At 39.8% G+C, this 16,032-nt stretch overlaps 1 protein-coding gene across 2 annotated transcripts in view; it reads right to left on the minus strand.

Moving 5' to 3' along the window:
• Nucleotides 1–16,032, minus strand: part of kif26aa (kinesin family member 26Aa) — a 94,488-nt gene that overhangs the window by 28,716 nt on the left and 49,740 nt on the right. The window contains exon 1 of one of the 2 annotated variants that reach the window (XM_026948086.3): nucleotides 2,726–4,385. The exons of the other annotated variant lie outside the window; for it this stretch is intronic. Within the exon in view, the coding sequence (XP_026803887.1) occupies nucleotides 2,726–2,742 (17 nt within the window). The 5' untranslated portion in view covers nucleotides 2,743–4,385. Of the gene's footprint in view, nucleotides 1–2,725; nucleotides 4,386–16,032 lie in introns of those variants that run through there. 2 annotated transcript variants of the gene reach the window in all.

Raw genomic sequence — 16,032 nt, forward strand, 5'->3', positions numbered from 1 at the left:
CAGAGCGACACACTGATCAACGCTAAAAGACAAATAAAGAACGATGTTCTGTCGCACAGTGACTCATTTACACATCTTCCGTAACTGCTTTGATCTCTGATCTTTTATTCTACTGCTACGCCTGCAGTCATATTGCTCGCGTGCAGTACATCAATAGCCCTATGACAGAACACTCCAAGAATTTAACAATGCTGAATTCTGGGGGGTTCGATATCACTGTTTTCTTACATCACAGGAACTGGTACAGAGGACGCACCACTAATAATAAACAGAGTTTTAAAAATGGGTGTAATCGTTGATGTGGTGAAGTTTTCTGTGATTTATTTAACCTTTATGGAAGGAGTCTCCAGTGTCAGAGCTTTGTAACAGTCAGTGGTAAAGCTGTAAGTTTAAAGGGGTAGTAACAGTAAGTCTGCTTCATCACACCATTGTTGTTGCATTCATGATTGCATTTGTTAAAGCTGAGTAAGGAGCAGAGCCTGAGCTGATTAAAAACTTTGGTGCGCTTCCTTTTTCTCCTCTTCCTCTCTTTCTTTTCCTTTCTCATGGTCTCTCACTCGTCCTCATTTTTCACTCCACCTTCTGTAGTGCAGCATCTTCAGGAGTGCAGAATCACTGTGTAATTACAGCCTCCGTGAAGGACGCAGAGCGAGACAGTCAGGGGATTCAAGTGTGTGTGTGTGTGTGTGTGTACGTGTGTGCATGTGTGTATGTGATAATGACCCAAGAACAGATTCTACAGGGTTTTGAATAAAAAAAATACACTGTTGGAATCGTGTTATTATACATTCGCATTAAAAATTTAGAAACGGATTGGATGAAGGGTAAACACGTTCCGGCAGTCATGTGCCAGTTTGGATTCTCCGTGGCAGGAATATTGAATTTCCATCAGAGGCGTGAAGGAGCGCGGCAGGCCGAGGAGGAGGGAGGCCAATCAGACGAGAACAAGGGTAGAGAAAAAAGACGACGCGAAAGGAGGAGGGTTTTTATTGGCATGTAGACCCACGTCTGGGGACAAAGCCTTGTTCTCACCTCTCATGCATGCACATGCTTTCTCTGAGCCTGAAAAACAACCTCTCTATAAATTTTATGAAGAATTGAGATATCTTTCAGGAGCATATCATGTTCACCCACCACATGTTAGACTAAGCTCTGACATGCTACACTGAACTTTGACAAGATGCAGCCACCTGTTAAATCTCTTTTCCCTGTAAGAACTCACACTGGAGAACTCCTGAACCGCAGATGCGACTTCAGCAAAGGATAAAAAAAGGCATAAAGCTTGATTAATAAACTTAGCAATGCTACAGAGTTAATACCGAACACCTTCTGAATATGGAGCGTCAGTGAGCAGTGTCCGAGAGACGACGTGTATTCATGACTGAGGTTAAATTCAACAGACCAATCTGCACTAAAAAGCATGATTAGTCAACTCACTGTATGTTCTAGCTCTGTCACTGCAGAGTTCGATAATATTGAACATATTGAACATCTAGCGAAGAAGCTCAATTTGAGGTGAAAACAACAGATCTGGCAACCAAGGCACCTATCTCTACACATTTCACAAACATTTCCATTTTAGCCAATATTTTGATCTACACCAGGAGGATCATATTCAGATCTGGTGATTTAAGTCCAAGTGTTATGTGAATATTTACATGGGGAAGGTTCCTGGTATTCAGAGTCGGGTTACGCAGCTGCTTAAGACTTGGTGAAGCGGTAGGTCTTGAGTCAGGTCTTAAAGGTTGTGGAATTGGAGCGCCAAGACTGACCCTGTGGATGTATTTAGTAATGTATTGATAGCAGACAGATGATGGAAAGCCCAAGGAAAAAAAAAAAAAACTGCCCCCATTGAGGACAATAAAGAGCAGATAGCAACTGCTCTGCTTTCGTATAAATGTGCAACAATATCAAAACCCAAGTTACAGAAATCACCCTGACTTCTGTATGTTACCTCCATTCATTATACGTTACCATGGAAACAAACTATTCATTCTGGCTGAATCGTTTTACGCAGGTTGCAATTTTTTTCCACACAAAGTCACAAAATGTGACAGAAGCGAACAAAGCAAAACAAAACACAGAAACAAGCTGCGATTTACTCTTCAGTCATGTTAGCACTATCCAGCTAGCTTGCTAAGATGTGTGCTAAGCTTCACGAATCTCACAGATGGAAAGAAGAGAAAAGAAATTCAAAAGTTTTGAAATGCTAATCTTAAACATGAAGCGATTCGTGGCAGTTTCTTTCGTTTGGTTGTTAATCCTGTTCTTACACACCAAATAGGATTACGTTAAGTAAGGATTAAAACACTGTGTGTCATGCTGTTATAGAAATAAAATCAACGATGGGGTGGTGTGATGAAGCAAATTTACTGCTATCTTATTATAACTGCACTAATGTCAGATGTTATTATCAGCTGCTGTTATAGGAAATTAATCAACACCTTCTGACCAATCAGGAGGTGTAGTGGGTGGAGGTTAGATGGATCAGGTGTTGGAGAACCTGAGTGACTCCCTCGGGAGGAAAAACGCTGTTGCAGTGTCTGGCACCTGGCAATCTCAAAGTAAACGCAACAGCTCAAGTGCAAAAAAAAAACAAAACAAAAAGCCCTTCCATTAACACTTCCAAGCAATCAGACAGTGCATGAGCGAGGATGAGGATGAGGACGAGGACGAGGATGAAGGTTGCTTGACGGGACAGAGATCTGTGAATGAGTGTACTTACAGTTCTCTCCAGTCCATTGTCTCGTCTCAGAGTTCATAACAGCAAACAGATGACTGAGGTTTATTTTTCCAGACCTTTAGCTCTTCCACACTTTCACACTTTTGGTCCATGCTTTCCTGCAGGTAGGAGGAAGTGGATGAGTGAAGAGCGTCGGAGATACCAGGGGTGTGGAGGATGAGGATTTCATCCGAGATTCGGATTTTTAAGCAAATATGAACCTCAGGTATAGGAAAGGATAATGAGGCAGAAATGACAGTGAGATGTCAGAAAAGCTCGCAAAAGTGAGCCGGGAAAAGTTTCCTGGCACGGAAAGCAAATCCGATAGACTCCGGATCATAGAGATACACCATTCCTGGGCAACTCCAAGATAAAGATCTCTTCTTTATCGCTGTTCACTTCTCGAAATCACTTCCTCTCATCAAAAAGCTCTAAAAAATATATCCATCTTTGATCTACGCCAAAGTCCGAAAAGAATTCCAAAGATTTACTTTCTTTCCTTCTTTTATCCGTGTCTGTTCCCCTTTTGCGCTTGTTCCTAATTGGGGCGCGTCTTCCCCTCTTCACTCAACTCCACACCTCTCCCCTGCACTGCACTCTTTCTCTCTCCTGCTTCCCTCTCTTCCTTAGAGCAAAGGATGACAAGAGTCCGGGATCAGGCAAGAGGGGCGGAATACCGCCGGGAATTCATCGGGAGGTTGAATCGGAGGCGATTCTTGCTCCCCCTGTTGCTGGGAAACCCTGGCAGAAGTCCAACGGTCCCTCCTTTCCTCTCTTCTCCACGTCTCTCTCAATCTGTGTGCCGCTCTCACCTCTCTCTCTCTCTCTCTCTCTCTCTCTCTCTCTCTCTCGTTCTCCTCCCAGCCCAGCCCCCTTTCACACACTTCTTCAGCCGCAGCGGCGGTGCATGACTGCTGCGCCAAGCGGCTCTCGATGGACGCCTCTGACACGCAAAAAATACCCACCCACCTACACACACATACACACACAAACACTTCCCTCTCGATCACACACACACTTCAGCCACACATCATACGACATGAATACTGCATGAGCACCGACGAGCCCCCTCCACTCATTCTGCTGGACTTCAAAGAGATTAGGATAGTGTGTGTGTGTGTGTGTGTGTGTGTGTGTACTTACACCACTATGTAAATCTACTTCCTATCACATACTTACACGTACTTAAAGTAAAAGCATGTCATGAGAATACAAAGAAAACGAGGTGAACCCACAAATGAAATCTGCTGAAATGGACGAGAAGGTGAATAAAGGTGCTGATGGACAAATCAATGTGCAGACAAAGCAAAGAAGGGAGTGTGTAGAAATAATAGACAGATGAATTATGACATGTTAATCAAGGCAAAAACAATAATAAATCCCTTAATGAAATTCATAATGCTTGATAGAGTCTGTTTAGAAAAATTAGGTTTAATGGAGGAAAAAATTACAGCAATTTTAATTGACTAAATTTAAAACTATTAAAATATCTCTCAAATGTTCCCTTTTTTCCACACAGTGTTGAATCCTGGATTCTGATTGGTCAGAAGGTGTCGATTAATTGTCTATAACAGCGGCTCTGACAGTAGCGCAGCTGCAAATCACAGGTTTATATTAATGCGCTCGTTCTGATACGTGATCGTTTCTATAGTAACAGCTCATTCACAGGGACTCGTATGGCGGACGCTGCATATAAACGGATTAAAAAATCGTTGATAGGTGAACTTTTTTTCTTAGGAGATGTTTGTGCACCATTTATGGAAGGAGTCTCCAGTGTCAGCGCTTAACAGTCAGAGGTAAAGCTGTAACTTTAAGTTCTCGAACATCTTCGGACAGAGGAGTTTACGCTCTGAGGTTTCCTGGTAACATGACAAGCTGCATGTTTTTTTTGTCTTATTATAGTGGAATAAAACAAGGGCAGGGCAGGTGACAAGGCGGCAGGCGACAAGGTGGCCCTAAGAACAGCGAGGGCCAAACTGTCCAGGGCCATCAGTGGGGCAAAGTACGCACACGCACAGAGAATCCACAGCCACTTCAATGTGTTCGAATGCTGTTCATAGACTTCAGTTCAGCATTCAACACAATCATTCCTCAGCACCTGATTGGAAAGCTGAGGCTGCTGGGCCTGAACACTTCCCTCTGCAACTGGATCCTGGACTTCAGTCAGTCCGGATCGGGAACAGCATCTCCAACCCCACCACACTGAGCACTGGGGCCCCACAGGGCTGTGTGCTCAGTCCACTGCTGTTCATTCTGCTGACTCACGACTGTGCAGCAATGCACAGCTCTAACCACATCATCAAGTTTGCCGATGGTGGGGCTCATCAGCAAGAACGACGAGTCAGCATACAGAGAGGAGGTGCAGCGGCTAACGGACTGGTGCAGAGCCAACAACCTGACTCTGAACGTGGACAAAACTAAAGAGATGGTTGTTGACTTCAGGAGAGCACAGAAAGACCACTCTCTGCTGAACATCAGCAGCTCCTCCGTGGAGATCGTCAAGAGCACCAAATTTCTTGGTGTTCACCTGGAGGAGAACCTCACCTGGTCCCTCAGCACCAGCTCCATAACCAAGAAAGCCCAGCAGCGCCTGTACGTTCTGCGAAGGCTGAGGAAAGCAGATCTCCCAGCCCCCATCCTCACCATGTTCTACAGAGGGACTATCGAGAGCATCCTGAGCAGCTGCATCACTGCCTGGTTTGAAATCGGTTTGCAAGCCCCTTCAGCGGATAGTGAGGACAGCTGAGAAGATCTTCGGGGTCTCTCTTCCCTCCATCACAGACACCACATGCTGCATCCACAAAGCCACCAGCACTGTGGACGACCCCACACACACCCTCACACACACTCTTCACCCTCCTGCCGTCTGGCAAACGGTACCGAAGCATTCGAGCTCTCACGGCCAGACTGTGCAACAGTTTCTTCCCCCAAGCCATCAGACTCCTCACTACTCAGAGACTGGACTGAAAACACACACACACACACACACACACACACACGCACACACACACACACACTCAACTGAACACCATCCCACTCTCTTTGCGCATCTCTATATTTACTACTAACTATTTTTATGATAAAATGTTTTATCCTCTACAAAGGCCTGCTTTCTGGTCTTCCTGGTCTAATGATTGGTTACATTATTAAATAACTTCCATTATTTTGCAAACTGAGTCGCTTCTCTGTCTTACCGATCGTTTTGACATGTTCATATCATTTTGTTGTGCTGAGAAAATGTTATTACATTCCGTAATGGTTTTTAAATTAGTTTTTTTTTTTATCATTATATTGCTATTTTTAAATTAAAAAAAAAATGTCATTGATTGACGTTTTTTGTCTTGGTTTTCATCAACAAAATGAATCTTGCAAAAGTATTCATTAAAAAAATAATAATGATACAAATACGGCTAACAAATTCTCCAAAATAGCAATAAAAATTGATCTAGTATTTACAAAATCATAATTCATCTTAAATAACAGGCATGATGACATGATTCTATTAATTTAAAAAAAACAAGCTGGCAAGGATTCAGGGTGTCTCAGTTTTAAAACCTTCTGATTTATGAAAGTTGAATGAATAAGACAGTGTCATCTCGTGCAGAAGGATGACTCAGGGCTTTATAAACACACTGCAGCCTCAATTTTTTTTTTCTGCTTCGTAATAAAGCTATTGGTCACCCTGACAGAGCGCAAAGCTGTGGCCTGTGTCTGCTTAGTCATCTCACAGAGAATACAGATGGAGAGCAAAAAACACACACTAAAATAAATTCTCTGTACTCCACAGTCAGTGTTCCTGATCTCATCGTGATATCGGAGTTCTGCGTGATTCAGCATCTAATTAAAACACACGGCCATGACTCACTGTTCGCTCACTCAAACGCTCGCAAAAGTTTTACCTTAAACTTTAATAAATACGCCATCTAAAACATCAGTGTTAATAAGGACCTATTTATTATTTATTTCCCCCCAAAATAAATAACTGTACCGTTATTGGTGTTTATAAGGCTACATTACACCTACATGACCTCAGACATGAAGCTACATAAATATATATAATGTATAAATATATTTTTGAAAATAAGATTTAGTCGTCATAAGACATTTTGTTTTGATCATAAAGACTTTTTGTTTTGAGCTGTTTTGTGTCATGTGACATAAGGTTGTGTCATGAGGCTTTATAACATTGTTACATAGTGACTGTTCTGGCCATGATAATCATTACTCAGCATTAACAGTTACGTACTCTATATTTTCTCTGAACGTTAAGTAAGATGAGTTTTACATTTCTGCTAAAAAAAGATTGTATGAATACTTATGAGAATGTTATGACACTGTAATGACTACATTATGTACATTTTTTGACGTGTGTGAGGGCTTTTTTCTCAATATGTGAATCAGAGTTACAATAATTTCTAACGTCAGCCGTGAAAGTGTCATAACACTACCTTATGTCATTAAAAATGAGCTCATAATTACACACATTAAGCTACATAAACATGTTTAAGTCAAGTTGACATAACACCTTAGTAAAGTGTTATGTCAACTTGATTTAAACATGTTTATGTAGCATAATGTCTGTAATTATAAGCTCCTTATGTAGTTATACTACAGCCTTATAAATAGCCTTGTGTTTATGAGCTGCCACCAGGTGGAATAAACCTTAATAAATCTTTATGTAGGTTTATGTTAGTTGTCAGAAAGGACCTTCGCAGGTGTCATGTAGCATTATGAATACTGGAGTTAAGTAAAGTGTTATCATATTGTTGGATGTAAATTTCAGGTTTCTTTCTCATACACAGTGTTTAATCCGTCTGAACGGAAGCCTGGTGTGTTCTCCTCCTCACCGAGGTTCTTTAATCAGGTGACAACACAGCAATCATCTCGAGTGGGAAAGTGATTTGACTCTGAATCGACTCGAGTGCAGGAAGTGAATCAAACATGCCGTGTGTTTTGGGTTGTGAGCTGCTGAACTGAGCCAGAGCACAGAGCCGTAGCACTGCAGAAATGCCCCCTGATATCTACACGTTTTTGGTAACGGTGATTTGTTTATATTTTTGCTTTGAGTTTTACACACGTCTCAAACAACGGGGATTTTTGTTTCGGTTAATTATGTGTGTGTGAAACCAAACCAAACAGCAAACGAATCAAAAGAATCAATTCACTCTGATTCGGACTAAATTCAGACATGGTACATTTTGTCCTTTCATTCGGCAACAGCTGTGGATCATTCGGGATTTTACATGGAATACTTCCTTAGATAAAGTCTTAGAAGGTGACAAAGACAGCGGATGGTGATTAAGGAACACAAAGGAGGCTCAAACAAAAGGCCTTTTCAACGTTTGTTAAATGGCTGAGAATCATGTTGTTGTCATGGTGGACATTAAGCTACCACAGTCTTTACCCTAATGACTTATTGACGGATAACATCTCTGTGTAACACCTCCTTTTTTTTCTCTCACCATCACTCACTATTGATTTAGATCAGAACAACATTCAGCAAGACAAATGCTAATCCATAATATCAAACAAACCACCTAGCATAAATTATCCAGTTCAGACTGGGATTTATCTGAACAGAATCTACATTTTTTCTGACTCGATTGTTTACTCTTTCGTCTAGACCGACGCTTTAATTCAGCCGTAAGCCCTTAACTGGATGGATGGATGGATGGATGGATGGAGGTGTTTTGAAGAGCAGAACGTAATCACATGGATTAACAGAGGTGCATAGAGCAACGCAACGATCAGCCGTGTGATAACAGCTCCTACGTCAGCTTTCCAAAAAGGAGGCTTAAACAGAAATGAAAATCCAATCCAGCTCTGTGAATGAGAGAGTGATGAAGTTCAAGAGCGATAATATCAATCACAGTGAGAGACAGGAGCACAGTCAGATGGATAAATCCATCCTTTTTATGATTTAGGGCTTCATTTGTTTTCTTTCTTGTTTGGAATAAGGAATTCATTTAAAAAAAAAAAACAGGTTGCATGATGCACAATGAAAATTGGGGCTGCATTTATTGGCATTGTTATTATAACACCTTATAAACACTACTTATAATCATATTATTCCAATTCATATTGCATAATAAAAGTAGCTGTAAAGTTGTATTGCATTTTCAGAAAAAGTTGTGTATAATGCCTTATTTATAATTCATTATAACATGATGATATGAATGTGTTTATACTTTGTTATGAATCGGCCATTCTAAATGATTACCACAGTCCATTCTTTAGTACGGAAATTATGATGGGATCGCCAAGAGACTCTGGGAATACCGACATTCCCTCAGTTTTCCGTGTAAAACTAACCCTGGCTGAAAGGCTAAATCATTTGAGCTTTGTTTATTAAGGATTATAAGGTCATTATGGGAGTTACACACAAAACACACCGTCTTATTTGCTGTTACGCTGTGTCATAACATCAACCGGCACTTTTCTGTTTTGTGAACATCCATGCTAAGGCAAGTCTTAGATTATAAAGGCTTTTAAATTATTGAGCGTGTTGCAAGGTCGATAAATCCATGATCTCTTTCATTTGCACTGAGTGGCTCTTGTCGCAAAAACGAATTCGCTAATGTGTGTAAGAATTAGCTCTGAGAGCTGACGGAGCCTCAGAAGGAACCTGTAGCTAAATCCAAAGCTCTATCGATCAGTGGCTCTTTCCGTTTCACCTGTTTGAACAAGCGTCACTGGGCTTTTGTCAGGAGCTCAGAGATGAGGCAATGCTTCATCTAGGGATCTGGTGTACTTGCCTTGGCTAAGGTTGACAGCATTAGCCCCCTTCCTGGTCCCCACGTCTCACAGCATGCTAGCAGCTCTGGGTTTGCTAGAGACAAACAAGACTCATTCAATCCATCAGACCCCGCTCATTTTTAAAGAAATACTCCCTGTGGTGCCACAGATCAGCTAGAGCTCCAGGCCAAGTATGGAGCTGGCTGCTAATCAGACATTAGCACTAATGTGGTGGTGTGATGTGAGGGCTCAGCTGGTATTCAGCTAACCGCCAGCAAGACAACTCTTTACCATTTCTGCTTTGTGTTAGTGCTGTCATATTTACAAATTTGCTGTCATGTTTATAGTTTTGCCGTCGCGTTTCCGAATTTGCTGCTGCATTTCTACATTTCCTGTTGCGTTTCCAAATTTTCTGTCATATTTTTCATCCGCTGATGTGTTTCCAAATTGCTCCCATGTTTCTGGCTTTTCTGTGTTGTTTTTAGAATTTTCTGTTGTGTTTCTGATTTTCCTGTTGTGTTGTTAGTTTTGTCATGTTAACGAATTTGCTGTAGTGTTTCCAAATTTGCTGTAGTGTTTCCAAATTTGCTGTAGTGTTTCCAAATTTGCTGTTGTGTTTCTGAATTTGTTTTCATGTTCCCAAATTTGCTTTCGAGTTTCTGAATTTGCTTTCATGTTTCCAAATTTGCTGACGTCTTGCCGAATTTGCTGTTGTGTTTCCGAAATTGCTTTCATGTTTCCCAGTTTGCTTTCATGTTCCCGAATTTGCTTTCATGTTTCTGAATTTGCTTTCATGTTTCCGAATTTGATGTCATGTTTCCCAATTTGATGTCGTGTTTCCGAATTCGATGTGATGTTTCTGAATTTGCTTTCATGTTTCCGAATTTGAGGTTGTGTTTCCGAATTTGCTTTCATGTTCCCGAATTTGCTTTCATGTTTCTGAATTTGCTTTCATGTTTACAAGTTTGCTGTTGCACTTCTAAATTTCCTCGTGTGTTCCCAAATTTTCTGCCATGTGTTTGGTTTTGCTGTTATGTTGCCAAATTTGCTGTGCTGTTTCTGAATTCACTCTCATACTATGGTGTTTCCAAATTTGCTATTTGTTTTTGGTTTGTTAATGTGCTTTGCACTTACAATATACTTTTCTTTCCAAGAATCAGACCCAGGAGTAGCATTTCATCCCCCATCATTTTCACGAGAATGATTCCCGACTCCTCCTCTGCCAGCTATCATTTCTGTCAATATCCGGATGAGTTATGTTGCTTTATTGTTCCTCATCTTTTTCCCCTCACCCCCTGGAATGAAAAGGAGTGCCAATGCTTCAATCTACAGCAGCTGTTTGTTCTCCTGAGGCGAACCTCCAATAACAGGTTAATATGTTCAGGGTTCTGTAAGGGGGGTGGCTTGGGGGTGTCGTTTAAAAATGTAAAGCAGGTAATCTCCAGTGATCATATTAGCATTCATCGACAGTGGCATGGGGCATGAAATGAGAGGCAGGATTAGGCAAGTACCTCAGGAGAGGAGGCGCTGGGGGAGGAATGAGGGGGTGAAGGAAGTTTGCAGGGGGTTCAGTGGAGTATTTCTGGCAGATTGCCAGCGTGAAAGCCCGATAAATTACAGTGAATAAATTTCTTTCAGTGAAATGATTGTGGAAGCCACACCGGACCTGTTTTTCTGAAAGCTTCTCAATTCCCGGGTGATGACCGACTCGGCACAAAAAATAAATTAAACCATTAACACTAAACGAGAAGGATTCGCATTTGAATAATAATACCAATCTGAAACATAACTGAGCATAAAAACGAGGACGAGACCCTAAACAGCAACAGCTGAGCGATTAGCCAGATAAAACTGGAGAAAATAATGATTTTATTCACTCTCACTAAATGACACGGTGTACGATGGTGCACATGGATCCTGGCCGTTGAGACGTTAATTCTAAGTATAAATTGATTATTTGTCTCTAAACAGGCTCCAATTTCTCATTATACCACCGCGCCAATGAATTCTGGATTGTGATTGGTCAGAAAGTGTCGATTAATTTTCTATAACAGCAGCAATGACAGTAGTACAGCTGCAAATCACAGGTTTATATTAATGCACTTGATCTAATACGTTATCACTTCTATAGTAACTATAGACTTATATAGTGGACGCTGCACATAAACAGATTAAAATACACGGGTAAGTAGTGATATTGTGAAGTTTTCTGTAAGGATGTGTGTTTATTTAACGTTTATGGAAGGAGTCTCCAGTGTCAGAGCTTTTGTAATAGTCTGTATACTGTACGTGAGTCATATAAAAGATACCTGTAGTGTATAAGAAAAGTGTGGCATTGTGGCATAATTGATCACAATAACACTATTATATTGTGTCTCATAACCTAAAATTATGACTTTGTGCCTTTGCCAAATAAATTAAAGTTTCAAGGTAAACGATCCAGATGAGGAGCTTTATGTAGTTACACATATGGGATTATTATAATTATTATTTACAAAAACAGAAATATTAAATGTCACAGTCTATGTAGTATTTAGTGTGATGAATGTGAGACGATGATGATGATTTTTTTTTTTTTTTTAGTATCATGCCGGTAGCTGACTTGTGATACTATATTCGGTATCGTGACAGCCTTATTCACAGGTTCACACAATAATAATAAAAAAAAAAACAACACAGAAGCAGAATAATGAAGCGATAAGCAGAGTCACGCGCAGGCCTTCCTGATTTGGCAGGTTCAGAGTCGCTTTTCCTGGAAGTTGTGTGTCATATTCAGTGTGCGGAGATAAGGAGGTAATACAGACAGGATAAATATAATTACGTCCTCTCACACTTCCTGCCAGTGTTCACTGCTCCTCTCTGATGGCTGACTGTGAGGGAAATGTTTACCCGCGTTACTTTCTTCATCCTGACGTGACTCGCATCTCAGTGTCGCTGTACGCTTCACCTCTGAGTGATTCCCCGCAACACACACACATCTCAAATACGAACACAATTAAGGCTTAGGTTCCATCAAATCTCCTGCTCGTGTACTGTAAATAAACATACAGACAGTAATACTGACGTGTGATTGCACACACACACACACACACACACACTCACTTCTCATCATGAGGTACTTACTAGGATGAAGAAAAAGCAATGAGGAGAAGGCGAAGGAAGAGAGAGGCAGAAAATGAGATGGAGCTCGAGGAGTGAAAAGCTGTTCAGGCTGAGAGAATGAAAAAGAAAAAGAGGACAAAAAGCCAAGGACAGTGAGCGAGAGTGATGATTTGTCCGCAGGAGAGCTAGTCTAGAAGAGAACGAGGAGAATAAATAGCACACCTGACTCTCTGTCTGTGAATGAGAAATGTTGATTAAAGCTCAAACACTGGGAATGGATTTGTGTTAGTAACACTTTTGCAAAAAAAATAAAAATAAAAACACAAAAAGAGTAAGAGATGATGCAGAATAAAGTGCTGTTAGAGTAAAATAATCGATGATAAAGTGGAGTTAGCGTTATTATTTTCCTATAAGCTCACATCCTGAAGTGTTTTATTCCTCTTATAGCACAGTAATTTGCCATGCTTACGATGTTTTATTTATGAAAGGACAACACAGTGTAGTTTTTCTCCATTTATACTCCACAAAAACAAGTTACTTGCATTATAGCGTTCACACAATCGTCCCCTCACCAGCTCCTCGTTCCTCTCTTCGAGTTAACACGACAAAAAAAAAAATCTCAGCTAGTCATGTTAGCGAGAAACCGCAAAGTGTAGTCTGAAAAAAATAAATTTGACCTTTAATAACTTGTACATGATAAAATTTTGCTAGTCTTTTCAATTTAAATATGTTTTCGGTTCAAGGAAATAATAATACTCCATTTTAAAAAGCTTTAAAAATAAGCGCATTTGATTAATTAAAGTCAGTTATAAATAATTAAGCCTGCGTTGCTCGAGGTTCCAAATGCGTAATGTCGTTTGCTGTGAGAGCGGCCATTTTCTCCACCTCTCCGCCGTATTGCTCCTGCGGTGGGGGCGTGGCTTAGGAACTCGATTTGCATATGGTCTGAGGAAGTTTAAACTGATTTGGTTTCTATTATTTCTTGTTTTATGTTTTTTCTTGGTTTTAAGGTCTAGGGATATTGTGTTGGAAATGTTTTGCAGTATCATGTATTTGAGTAAAGTTTTCTTAGTTCGCTCTGTTTGTGTTTCTCAGTCAGTTGCGTGTGTGTGTGTGTGTGTGTGTGTGTGTGTGTGTGTGTGTGTGTGTGCAGGACTCAGGTTGGGTTTTGCTAGTTCAGGCTTTATAAAGATTGACATACACTAAGTGTTTGTTCTGATTAGAGTACTACTTCAGGTGTTATTAGCTTTTTAGCTGTAGTAATGATAAATCAGTTACAAAATCTTTCCATATAAGAAGACATGCAGTTTAGACAGTGTGTACTCTTTAGTGTTTAGATTTACATCATTTACTTAACCTTCCTTGCATGAAATAAATAAAATAAACACAAATACATGAAGGGAAGAAGCAATAGCTTGATTGACTTGTTTAATTTGTGTAATATACATAACTATTTAAATCAAGCAGATTTTACTTCAAATGCCATGAAGTTAATTTACTTAAAAATAAAAGCAAATGCAAACAAAGTTGCCAGATTTTTTAAAAAGTAAATTTTACTGACTATATTTCAGCGTAATGCATCTAGACGGAGTTAAGTTCATGACTTCATCTCCATCATTTATTCAAGTACAGAAATGGTGTAATGTATTAAAATTACTCACTTGAAGTAAGCTGTACTTGATATAATTAAGCTAATCTAACTTTAAAAAAATAATGATGTTACTTAAATGTTATGACAGATACACACCTGCATGTAGGCAAATGCAATTCATGCAACCACTTAACATAAAAAAATGAATTAAATTCAATAAGATGTTTGTAGACAGAGCTAAACGAGGCGGAACGGCACTCAAGCCACATAAACGTGAGGTTAAACCCCGGACAGTCGGTCAGGTTCGCTTCTTCCGAATCTAATTTTTCACTCTAAACTCCACTTATACAGATTTACACTTTAAAAATAGCACTTTATTTTTTACAGCACAATGTAACATTACTGTAAACAATACGAACACTGGAAAAATTAATTACAATTAATTACTAATTAATTAATTACAGCAACGTGAAACTCGGCTGCAACTCACTATGTTAGTGTACATTCACAGGATTAATATTTACAGCCTAATATTTACATAATTAATATTTTCCTTATTGTCGTTAAGTGAATAAGGGCTTAGCATTAACTATTATTTATGCGCTTTGTAATGAATTCCAAAATTCTTACATTATATCATGAACAGCGATTTAAAACGCTGAATAAATGTTTGACTTTAGAGGTATCCTGATATAAAGATGTGTGTGTGTGTGTGTGTGTGTGTTTAATCACTGTTTCATCCCTAAGGCCATCGCTCAGACAGTGTGGAGCCACAGAACGAGCTCTTCTCGCCCGAGAGAGAGAGAGAGAGAGAGAGAGAGAGAGAGATCTACAGGTGCTACACTACGACCACATGCTAAATATAACACATAAACCATTGAGGAAATTTTAATTTAAACCATGTAGACGTATTTACAGCTTCAGGATCACGGCTCATATAATCCTGTTTATTTTGCTTAGTGCTGAAATCTCCTGATTAATCCCTCATTTCAGAACAAAAAATGCTTTTCACTTCATTATTGTTTCATTTTTGCTTGTTTTATATCATGTCAGGTGCCAATAGTTCTGCAGCTGCCTGGACCATTACACAACGGTTTGCTTTAAGCCACTCATTACTCCGATCTTCCTGAAACGGCAGCTTTGTATTTTTGAAATGAAAATATAAAACTGAAATATACGGAGCGCTCGAGAGCCTCTCTTGGAATCACATGAAAGCAGCAGCAGAAGATTATTTTCTCCAGACACACAGAAGCCACGCTGCTTTTATCTGTAAATCTTTGAAGGCGAGATTTTATGCTTCACTGGAAAAAACCTGCTCGTTCCCAGCACCTGGGTTTTATAAAGGTCCACTGCACTTGGAGATCTTTCCTGTAAGTCTTTCCTCCAAGTGTCTCCTCTAAAGCCACGCCCCAAAACATACGCCATAAATGTTGTTTAGTTGTTTAGTTGTTATGAAGTGCAAGAGGCGGAGCTTGAAATGTTATTGCCAGGCGATTAGAGCCACTTCTTTGTCTTGATTGGTTGGATTTCGGTGTGCAACATCATTTCAGTTCTTTTGCTCATATGCTCATGATTGCTGTAGAAGAGGATGGGTTTGCTTTGGAGTCTGGTTCCTCTCAAGACCAAGATATAAAACTACATCTGGATTTCTGTAAAGCTGCTTTATGACAAAAAAAAATCTATACAAATAAAAATTGAATTGAATTTCATTTAATCAAAAATGTTCTACCGTATTTGGTTAGGAGAAGAGAAAGAGGTGATGTGTATCTTTTCTTTCAATTTTGTTTTTCGAATGGGAAAGATACTTTAAAATAAAAAAAAAAAAAGAGTTTTATGATATTGTTTAGTTGATTATTTTTCGTGATATTGTTTAGTTGATTAT

The sequence above is a fragment of the Pangasianodon hypophthalmus genome, chromosome 19 (genome assembly GCF_027358585.1).
Source record: "Pangasianodon hypophthalmus isolate fPanHyp1 chromosome 19, fPanHyp1.pri, whole genome shotgun sequence".
NCBI lineage: Eukaryota > Metazoa > Chordata > Actinopteri > Siluriformes > Pangasiidae > Pangasianodon > Pangasianodon hypophthalmus.